General features: G+C 41.6%; 1 protein-coding gene across 1 annotated transcript in view; it reads right to left on the reverse strand.

The window, feature by feature from the left end:
- Window positions 1-1481: 1481 nt before the first annotated feature.
- Window positions 1482-12262, reverse strand: part of kctd16b (potassium channel tetramerization domain containing 16b) — a 103926-nt gene continuing 93145 nt past the window's right edge. Inside the window, exon 2 of the mRNA XM_033634550.2 lies at window positions 1482-4237. Within this exon, the coding sequence (XP_033490441.2) occupies window positions 3774-4237 (464 nt within the window). The 3' untranslated portion in view covers window positions 1482-3773. The remainder of the gene's footprint in view (window positions 4238-12262) is intronic.

Consider the following 12262-nt stretch of genomic DNA (forward strand, 5'->3'; position numbering starts at 1 on the left):
TCAAATTAAGTTGTCTTACTCAATATTTGCTGTGCAAATCCTTTGCAGTCAATGCTCCCCACCTGGCCAGGCCTGCTGTATACTGCGGCCGTCTGCACTTTTTGTGGTTTTAGAAGCTTTTTACCTTCAGTCTTGTATTCAGGGGTAAAACGTGTGATCAGCTGGATCGAGGTCAGGCGACTGACTTGATCAGTCAACAACACTGACTGTGTTTGGCCATAAAAGCTCCTCTGTTGCCTTGCCTGTGTGTTTACAATCATCCTGCTGCATTGCTCTATGACTGGGGGAGAAGGGCTGTGAATCTCACACTGTTCACCCACTGAGGATGTAAACACCCTCAAACATTGTTAGAAGCTGAAAGTCAGCACTTTCACCTCATAGTAGTTGTTTCATTTCAAATCCAATGCTCTGAAGTACAGAGCCAAAACAAAACCAAAAAAAAAACCAAAACATATCACTGTCTTAACACTTTCTGACTGCTCTGTACGGTAACAAACGCTCAAGGCTTAAACATGGTTTTACCTTTGGAGCTTTGAACAAACTTTTTGTTTTTGGTTGCTTTTCTAAAGCCTGAACATATATATATATATATATATATATATATATATATATATATATATATATATATATATATATATATATTTTTTTTTAGATTTACTGATTGCAATTCAGCACCACTAAAACATCTGAGTCACCAGTGACTGTCTCTGTGGCACTGCTAGACGAATGTGCAGGCAGTCAGTTTATGACAGTTGTCTCGGAGAGCAAGTAGCTCATCATTTGTTACAGTGGTAAATATATAATATGTTATAGATGTGTATTATATTTCCCCTCGTCCCTGATGGCCCAACACCCAAAATGATAAAACGTGAACGGCTGTAATACATTAGCGTCAGTCTACTGCATCACTAAAAGCAGCGCAGCAGCCTCACCTCATGGATTTGCATGTTATGTACAGAGAGTATAATACATTATTCTGGATAGGTATGATTTATGGTGTTTATTTACATATAACATGTAGTCTGGATTAACATATTTCAACTTCGGCTCTTAAAATAAATGACTTTAAAATGAAATTGTAATATACCAGCAATGTAGAAAAATAAGTCGTATTCACTGTATTGACATGAGGAAAATGGTTTTTATCTAGCACCTATTGCAACCATGTTAATGTATACTATAATTTACCACAGCAGACGTATGGGCACCACAGAATATACTATAACTCAAAAATGTCTTACTACCTATGAACTGCTTCTCTCACAGGAAATACATTTCATGGGCAACAAAAGGACATTTGATAAACTATGAATTTAAAGGCCTTTAGATAGAAAAATAAGTATACTAGAACTTTTTTTTAAATTGTCCATTTCTAGTAATATATAAGGGGTGTATTTTTTAAATAAACTGATCTTTGAATAAGTTTATACTCTGCATATTTTATTCTGTTTGTGTGCTTTTCATTTACCTTTAACTTTTCATTTAACTTTGTACTTTGTGCTGTGTAAAAGCTATGATTGTTTATAAAGCCCATCCCTTTGCACTTTCATAAGCTGCAATAACAACAAATAATGAGAAGCTTTAATCAAGTACCTGTATGGAAATGTGATCCACTGTCTCCTGTTTTTATTGTCCTCCTACCATCGAGAAGGTCGTTCTAAACTTTTTTTTTATCTACACAAGTCAATACATCAATATTTATAAGTTTTTATTCCAAACTACATCTTTCATCACAGCTGTCTATCAATCTGTTCACAAATACCAAGAGTTTTACCTGAAGCTGAGATCGACAAATATGTTTCTGTAAGCAGTTTAACAGCTGCTTCGTCTTATGGAAACTAAATCTGAATAAATTTCTTTCATACACTGGACATAATGGAGGTTTGGAAGCTTCCTTCCACAGTACTTTGTATGGCATGCTTTTTATTTGCCCCTGAATGTTATATTAAAAAGTCTGATTTTGATATTTTGAACCCTAATTCTCACGGCATCATGTATTTGTTTGCTTCATTGTTTTCTACACTTTATTCAATCATTTTTACACATGGTCTGTCTTTTATACGTCTCTCCTAAAACAGAGATTGTGCCGTCGATTACAGATACCCGTTCAAATAAACAATTTCCTTTGTCAAATGGCATCTATCATCTTCAAAAGTTTGTCCTCCAAACTTTCAAAAGAAATAAATTCATGTTTTACATTTACAGCATCACTGAACGTCTGTGTGCTTTTGCAATTCACGGTGGTCAATAATTTAATTTGCATCCTGAAATAATTTCGAAATCATTCTGTCAGTAACATATAATCCAACCAGAGCCTTAAATAAATAACAATCATGCTCCTGAGGAAATTAAATTGTGTTCTTGAATTGTACTCTTTGAAAATAACTGTTTGCCATCTTTGTGTTTTTAGCCACGTCACAATACATCAGATCGACTCTGACTCAGCCGTGACTTCACAGATGCATACATGAATAATGGCTAATTTGCACTTTAATACATGACCAGCTTGTCTTTGTAAAGTAACCCAGGGGTTTCATTAATGACTGTAAACAAGAACCGCATCTATCAGCTCCATCACTGGACCTTATCATCCACAACTATCGATCACCGTGTCAACAGCCAGGGTAGAGAGCATCCGTCTGTGTTGTCGGGTTAGCCTGTGTAGCCATCCTGTCCCATTCTGTCTGTATTTACTGTCGGTGTCATATTGAACACGATTTAAATGACCTCATGATTGATCACTCTGTGTGTTAGGAATGACTGTTTGTGAGTGCTTTGTTAATTTATGTAAAGTAATGGGAAAAAAGTGTGTGTATAGGTGTGTTAAATCAAGACTTGTCTATATGGAACCTTTGTATTTCCCCCTTGTTTGGCCATCAAATCAAATTCTCTTTCACTTATCCTCCACGCAGTAACCTGGTAATTTCTCAGCATCTTGCCAACACAGCAAAAAAATCAATGCAATGCAGGACACTTTGATTCGCTTGGGGTATGTTTACAATATAACTGATATTAGAAGAATAAAATTAATTGTGCTTCTGATGAAATTGTACCCCCTCCTGCCTCAGAAGCCCCAAATGTTACCTAAAAGTTAAGTAATTGACCTAGCTATTTACGCCACCCTGGCAGCAGAGAGCTCTGAGTGTATTTATAGTGAGAGCACTGTCGGGACAGCATGAATTATTAATGGGTCCTGATGCAGATTTATCTGTGACCTCTAGGCCACCTGGGTGCGAACACACACACACTCGCACATAAATACACACACATTCACATACTAAATCAGTTTGTCTTTGTGGACCAAACCTGTGGCTCCTGTTATGGTTTTCCAGGGAAATTATGACAGATGACAATGTGTGCAGTCCAGTAACCCTCAGCAACCCCCGCTGTAGCCATTAGCAGGCCTTCGGTTGGTTTATCGGTTCATAAGGGATGTCTTTCGCCCACTTGGGTTGGTCCTCAGGGATAAATTATTTGAAGCTCTGAAGCATTCAGCAAGGTACAGCACATACTTACAGTACATACAGTAGGCCTAAACTACATACACACACATACGTACTACATATGTCAATAAGAGAACAGTCTGGTTTTTATGCTTCTTACTAGCTTCTGTGTAGACTTTCAACCTACTGGCATAAAGGTGAAGTTTCCCCCAGAAACTGGATTCAAATCAGTTGAGCGTTATCTCCCTTTTGCTGGAAAAGTCATAATCAAAAAACTTGTAAACTGATCCTTGGCCTCATGTGTCTGCTCCCTCTGTCCTGTTTCCTGGCTCAGAGGCGGTACTTTCTCAGCAGGTCGGCCTGCCACATGTACTTCCTCTCGGGGAACCTCTCCGGGATCTTGATCTTGCGGAAGTCTTGAATGCACTTTTCCAGCTCCTCCTCGACCGTCAGCTTCTCTTTCGCCGGCCTTTTCTTGCAGGTGCTGGTGTCACGGGAGCTCGCCGTGAGTGTGCGCAGCAAGTCACTCTTCCGTCGTTGTTCGCCCTGCTGGAGCATAGCAATGGGGCCCTTTTTCAGCGGCCTGTCCAGGGTTTGGACGTTGGCGTGGGGGTGTGACTGGCGGCTGACCGGGCCGCAGATGACTGTTCCCTGGGGAGAGCTGGCTTCTGACTGGCTCTCGGAGCTGGAGGTGGATAGCTCGTTGAAGGAGGTGCCGCTCTCGCCCTCGCCATCACCTTTGTGGTTCTTGCAGCAGCAGTCACATGGAGGGGAGGACCAACGTGATGGACCACCTGGAAAGAGACAGAACCAGAGAAAGAGCTTACATTAGAGTCTATGCAGAGCTATTTTTTTCCACCTTTCATTTCTTTCTGGACAGACAATCATGAGGAGAAAAACGAGACGGTGGCACAAAGAGAGCCACAAATTAGTCAGACAGGAGAAGAAAGCCAAAGTAAGAAGCAGGGAAGACAGACAAAGAAGGAAAGTCAGCAAATGCCAAATGGCTATCACCTAGAACAAAGTAAAGTGACATCAGGGACACCTGGCTTGCTTCCAGCCTAATCAAGGAAGTGAGCTGGCTGACTCTGTGACAAGCCTACATTGTTCAGAAGACTACCCTCATAGATCCATGCTGTCACATGAAACAAGTGGAGGAGCTAAAACCGTTTGCAAACACACAACAATGGTCCCTATTTGCATGCTAGAGATATATTTACAGTTTAACAATGAAGGCAGCGGTACAGTATTTCGGATTTAATGAAAAAGGAGCCGCTACAGTACAAACGGTATACCTCTGAACTCTTAGATTAACTCTTGAGTCTTTGTGATGGCCACACAGTGGAATCTGTCACATGATGTCTGTGGCCAAAAAAGACTTTTTCCCATTGACTTACATGGCGAAAGAGACATTTGTAACTAAGTGAAAAAATGTAGTTAATGTGTTGCAGCACTCCCAAAATGAAACACTTCTCACCATCAGAATTTGATCCATTCAGTCCGATAGCATTTGGAAAGTCTAGAAGAGTCACAAAATTGAAGCAATTCATCCCCATTGAAGTTTGTGGAGCATAACACTGAGTAAAGTATTTGGCTCAGCCGGCGGAAGTCTCTAGTGCGCCCGCTCTTTGGGCCACACAGTACGAAAGCAGTGCCAATCATCCAGGTAAATATTTTTGCTGCATGTTTTGGGCTTCATGCACCACTGAGCACTTTCATAGGAATGAACAGGGCCCTGCCTTCACTGCTTTATCCAGTTCTCTCTGCACATCAGTATAAAAATACTGTATCTGCAGCTTTATTTCTCTGAAGGCTGCTGTCCTGTTCAGCAGCCAACTTATTCATCTGTAGCTGCAAGAACATTACTAGGGCTGGGTATTGTTTGAAAGACAACAATAGCAGCACCAATACCTATACCCTTAAAGCGATACCAGTACTTCATTTGATACCTTTTTTTTCTACCTTATTCGATACCTATCATCTGAACAGAAGCATTCATTTGCATGAAATACCACCAGACACCACAAGCGTGTACTACAGCCATACTTTTGAATGTTTCGGTGGCATCTTAGCATGCTGTCCATCAGATACACCCCATTTAACTTTTCCATACCACAGATTGAATGGGTTATAGCTACTGTGGTAGTGGGCCAATTACACGTCACATTAAATCCATGAATGCTTGCATTGATTTGTTGTGAGCAAATCCTTACACAGATGTTTTTGTTCTAGGTCTGGGTATGAAAAGGATCCAATGCGGGTATCATTTGACTGAAGAAGTTGCAGTACTACTTGGTACTGGGTTATTTCAAGTGGTATCTTAAACTGCAGATATCCTGCCCTAAACATTAAAAATTCATGCTTAGAATTGAAGTGGTACAGGTCAGAGGAGAGTTGCCATTGAACTATTGTGCTTTCAATCATATGATCATCAGACAGGACCTACCACAACTGTTTTCACCCACCCTGGAGCTTACAGTGAGCAGGATTGTATTTCAAAAAAAGTTGCAAAGTATCTCAGTTTTGATAAGGTTGAGGCAGCTGCCCAGAAGTTGTGGTCTGGACCAATAACAAGACAAAAGCAGTGATCCGCAATCATAGCTGAAAGGAATCAATTGCCCAGCCTAACCTCTGTGTGAGTGTACAGCAAAGGGCTGAAAGACTCACAGGAACCAGGGCAGCACCACACCTCTCACTGCAGGAAGAGGCCATTTATTTTTCATGCTAACCTCCTGAATAATTGAAGGGGTATCTGTTGCTGATGGACTCCACTATGTTTAGTGAGGAGAGAGATCAAAACCCTTGAGGCAAACACACACGTGCAACGCCCCCACCCATTGTGGTTTTGAGCCCATTCCTCGCTGTCGACACGACCACACACGCAAGCGCAGGCTCCAGCTTGTGATGCATCCTCTACTCGTCAAGTTCAATTGTACCACTGATTCTTTTTATGTTCTGCTGAGCATATCACTTCAAACGAGATTGTACTAGGCTATAAATAACGCTGCTTAAAATAAATAACCCCTCGCTTTTACGTTTGTCCTCAGCATCGTATTTGGCTTGTTTATAGAGAGGCAGTAGAACAGAAATCAATTCATCCAACAAATATTTGTTCCTTCGAGTACCACTCATTACCAGCTACCACATATCGTAACTCTATATGAGTATAAATAGAAGAAATATTTCTTGGATGGCTTTGACACTTACACCAAGTGTTATTCTAAACTGCAAGAGGACAAACATTCAGTGCAGAACTAAATATACGTGCATGCTACACACACACACACACACACTGCTGCTAGCTGTATGTGAAATAAACATCACCCATCAAAGGCAGTGACAGAAGTGGAACGCAACACCCTTTGTCACCCACAGCAGCTCTGGATGTCTTTAATTACCGCCGGCATTTACAGCTTTCACATGCGCAAACACACAACGACAGAGAATGCACTGTCATGCTGTCATAATGTGATTTGAAGGTACACACACAATTAGAAGTGTACCAGCCTCAGATAAAACGACGCGTTCGTTATACAGTTGCAGGATAGAGGACGTAACCCCATGATTGGTGCAATTATGTCTCTTCCCAACCTTTGTTTAGGGACACGAGTTAATTTGTGTCACTCTGAGTGAATAGCTAGCCCTGTGATCAATGAGATGCAGACTCGTAATTGGTGTTTTGAAAAATGGCCCCAGACTCTGGTGAATTGTTAAGTCTGCCAGTAGCCAGTCTGGCTGTCCAAATATATTTAACGCGATGAGACGGCTGAAGCTGCTGTAACAAACGTCTTAAAGAACCTTGTGTGTGTTTATGTGGTGTTGCATCTGTGTATTTGTTGTATGACACTTTTATTAAACTTCGCAATTATATCCACCTCCATGTAGCTCCTTTTACAGGAAGTGCTGACAGTGACATGCTGCTTTAATTTACAGGTATTGTGGATATCTATTAGCCTCGCTAATGCAAAGACCACCAGGGAGGGATCTTATTTATCATTTTGACCAGTTGGATTTCCTGTCAAAGCTTTGGCTTCATAACAAATTGTCTAGCAAATAATTCAATTGAGAACACCACTTACAGGGACTTTAAAATCCAAGCACTGATAAATGAGATTTGTCAAAACAAGTCATTGTGTAGTGTCTCTACCCTCATCAGTGATACTATAATTACATTCCCAAAAGGATATATCAGTGCAAAGTGTTGATGCTTCATAGCACATCGAGTCATGTTAGTGGTAAAAACCAATTTCCCCTGCTAATTGAAGGGGGAAAAAATGTGTAAATGTGAGGACCCACATTTTCTCATTGGTATTTACACTGTATGGTTATAATATTCTTGCTAATTGAGGTGAAAATTAAACCACTGCTTATGGCATCACACTTCTGTGTGACTCATTTCTATCTTTTTTCTACTGCTTCTGCCGGCAGCATAACTCAAGTTACCCAAAGCTACGGTTGGTAACTTTTATTAAAATAACTTTGTGTGATATCTGCTGAAACTGTCACTATATTCTGAAAAAGGTACATGAGACAGTCTGGGGAAAAATCATTTCACACCTCCTCTTCCTACTGCTTCAAATGGCATTTGCTAGAATCAGACCACGGCACACAGAACGCAGCTACTCAGAGCTGCGGATTCTCTAAGGCAGCCTTCAATCATGCCAATCACTGTAGGGGTGTGGTCAGACTTTTAAAACTAAGCAGCCCTGATTGAAAATAAACCAAGACTGTGTTTCTGCATTGCCTGTTTTTCACGTCAGATGTTTTCAGAAACATATTTTAGTGTACTGTTTACCTGTAAAATGAGAATGTTTGTGACCCAGCCACCGTGGTGGAAACAGTTACATAAAGCACCAAGTACCGCCCACTGGCCAGACCAACTTTCTCATTTTACAGCTAAACAGAACACTGAACTATGTCTCTGAAATCATCTGAGGTGAGAAATAGGCAACGCAGTAACAGAATATTGATTCAAATTCGATCAGCGTGGCCTAGTCTGACAGTTTGATCACAGTCAGGAGCAGTGATTAACATGATTGACAGCTGCATTAGAGACTCCTCAGCTCTGATTGGTTGTTTTGGTTCACTTGCCGTAAGGCCATTAGAAGCACTACAAGGCAATAGAGTGGGCAGATGAACAGGATTTTTTTTTTTTAACAGATTATCTGTCTCATTTAGTGCTGTGTGAATATAGTGACGGTTTCAGCAAATATGACAAAAGTTTTTTCTGCAGTAAGTCCACATATAGCCTAACTTTATAAAATATACCATACCACACCACTAATTTGGTTTTTCAATATACAATGCCCTATTTTCCACAGTTGGTCAGATTAAGGGTCAAAATATTTGCCACAAACGTCATTTTTCAGACGCCCCACTCCAATTTTGCCTAACCATAGATTAATGATGCATTTTGGCAGTGTGCTCTGGAGCTTCAACATTTACACTGATGGAGGTGCCATAATTAAAGGTCAAGGTTTCGGAGTCTAAAGGCTATAGCTGCCACACAAACTGTTTGATTTTAATTATACTGGGGAGGAATGATGCATCTTGTTACTAAGCAGCCCCAAGGATGCCTGCATCCATCACTTTAGGCGGACAATTTTAATTGAGGCTTGCTTCTTCTTCTACACCTGAGGTCATTTAAACTGCAGGAACTGAGATAAATTTCCCTGCATTATACCTGAGCAGTCCAATCACTGGGGTTATATCTTTGTACAGCTTGTGAAAAAAAAAAGCCTACACGATTTTTAGAAAAGGACCAATTTCCTGCCTGCTTGTCGTCATAGACGAGGTATTTTAGCTCTCTAAATGCCAGGGATTTGACGGTTTCTGTCTATGACAGGTAGGCGACGCTACTGAATGATCCACTCAGTCAGAAAATAACCTGAGGTTCATTATTCATACCAGTCAGGAGATGTCTTGGGGAGAGCGCGTCCCCACTTCCTGTCAATCACGCCCACGTGCATGTCAGCATTTTTGGAAGGATGTAGAATAAATCACAGGAGGCGAGGCGAAGCGAGGCGGAGGCGCAGTTACTCAAGCGAGAATGTGTCTGAATTTTAACGGAATATTATTGTTTCATTTTGCACCATATGGCATCTTTATGCACAGTTTTACAGAATGTGTTTATTGTCAAATTACAGTTTCATTTCTAATTGAGATATATGTTTAAAAAAAGTGACATTTACAAAAGGATTTGTAAGATTAAACAGCAGAGCCTACTGACAGGACAGGACAATACACTGCTCAAAAAAATTAAGGGAACACTTAATGGTCACAGTATAACACCAAGTCAGTTAAACTTCAGGGATACCAATCTGACCATTTAGGAAGCACAAGTGATTGTGAATAAGTTTCAGCTGCCGTGGTGCAAATGAAAGTGACAACAGGTGAGGCAAAAGCAAGACAACCCCCAAAAAGAAAATGGTTTTACATGTGAGTTGCTCTCTCCTTATCCTTCCTGACTGATTCTTCTCTAGTTTTGTGTTCTGCTCGTGTCCTTGTCACTACTGGTAGCATGAGGCGGTACCTGCAGCCCAATCAGGTTGCACAGCTCCATCAGGGAGGGCGCAAGAAGGTTAGCTGTGTCTCCCAGCACAGTCTCAAGAGCATGGAGGAGATACCAGGAGACTGGCTGTTACATAAGAGAGCTGGACAGGACCGTAGAAGGGCATCAACTCAGCAGCAGGACCGGTATCTGCTCCTTTTGTGCGAGGAGGAACAGGAGGAGCACTGCCAGAGCCCTACACGATGACCTCCAGCAGGCTACTGGTTTTCATGTTTCTGACCACACTGTCAGAAACAGACTCCATGAGGGCTCGACGTCCTCTAGTGGGACCTGTGCTCACAGCACAGCACCATGCAGCTCGATTGGTATTCTCCAGAGAACGCCAAAATTGGCAGGTTCTTCATTGGCTCCCTGTTCTCTTCACCGATGAGAGCAGATTTACACTGAGCACATGTGACAAGCGTGAAAGAGTCTGGAGACACCGTGGTGAATGTTATGCAGCCTGAAACACTATCCAGCATGCCTGGTTTGGTGGTGTGTCAGTGATGGTCTGGGGAGGCATATCCTTAGAGGGTCACACTGACCTCCATGTCATAGCCAACAGTACCCTGACTGCTGTTAAGTACTGGGATGAAGTCCTCAGAGGGACTGTCAGACCTTACGCTGGTGCAGTGGGCCCTGGGTTCCTCCTGGTGCAGGACAATGTCCGGCCTCATGTGGCCGGAGTGTGTAGGCAGTTCCTGGATGACGAAGGCATTGATGCCACTGACTGGCCATCTTGTTCCCCTGACCTAAATCCATTGAACACCTATGGAACGTATATCGATGCATCAGATGCCATCAAGTAATGCCACAGACAGTGCAGGAGCTCACTGATGCCCTGATCTGAGTCTGGGAGGAGATCCCCCAGGACACCAGGAGCATGCCCAAACATCAGGAGTGCATACAGGTATGCGGGAGTCATACACACTGCTGAGTCATATTATGAATTACTGTTATAAAATTTATAAAATAAAATTCTCAGTGGGTTAAAGATTTTGGTTCCCACTGGCTGCTGTTACGTCATTTTGTTCTCAACAAATTATACAATATACATCAGTAAAGATTTTATACTTGGATAATTTGTTCATCAAGATCTGATGTGTTAAATGTTCCCTTCATGTTTTGAGCAGTGTACATAACAAGATCAGCGGATGAGGTTCTGTACATTGCTTGTTCATTATTGCCATACACATCGTCACATGTGACTCTTGACGAATATCTCTCTCACTCTTGTTGGTCTTATTTCTTGAGGCTAAATTATTATGTCTCTCTCCATAACAACTTTTTTTTTCAACCACTTAATGACCCAGCTGCCTCCTGCTATTATAATCACAATGAATAATATATTGGTTAATTTAAAAATAAATTAAAAATACCAGCAAGACGGGAAACGACATGTGTTAATAAACAGTATAACAAGAATACTGCAGGCAAACAGCTCTTGTGATGACATCAGCCAGCCTCACAAACTGATAGCAGTCTATTCAAACTAGACTTCACAAAGCTACATACTGTCCAACAGATCGCCCACAGCATTGTTTAATGCAAAAACAGCAGCCCAAAGGTAGAGAAGTGGGCTTGTGGCTGGAAGGCAGCCAGTTCAAACCTGGACCCTCAGGCTAAAATTGTTGCAAGCAAGTGAATCAGGGGTGTTTGCCTTGAGTCTTGAGCAAGGCACTTACTCCCCAAACTGCTTCAGGGACCAACAGAAAATGCTTTGGTTGCACTGAGCTGCTCCTGGGTGAGATCATGTTTAACTGTATAAATTTGAGGCTCATTGCTCAGCCGGCGATAAACAAACATTCAGTCTTGACAAGTGATTTAGTCTCACAGGCATAAAATGCGTTTCTCTAAAACACACACTCCTTGACTCTGCTGGTGACATATGCCTCTTTTATATGTCCACATTGCAGATTAAGTAACGCAAGTGGTAAAAACACACACACACTCCGTTTCTGTTTATACATCAGCGTGTGTGTATAAATATGAAAGTATGACACTTATATATAATGTGGCATCCTGTGCTCTCATGTGAAAGTAAGGTCACACTTTCCTTCAGGGCTGAGTGCATGATTGTGTGGAGGTGTGTGTGTCTAAGTGCACATGGGAATGCATATGTGCACATGTATGTAACATGTGAACGATGATGCACCGTAAGTGAGAGCCTGATGTAGGTCAGTTTGTGTGCTTCACTGCCGCCTACTTTCCTCCACATACGTCACACATGCTGTAGTGTGGGGTGTGTGTGTGTGTGTGTGTGTGTGTA

Source organism: Epinephelus lanceolatus, chromosome 11, assembly GCF_041903045.1.
Source record: "Epinephelus lanceolatus isolate andai-2023 chromosome 11, ASM4190304v1, whole genome shotgun sequence".
Taxonomy (NCBI): domain Eukaryota; kingdom Metazoa; phylum Chordata; class Actinopteri; order Perciformes; family Serranidae; genus Epinephelus; species Epinephelus lanceolatus.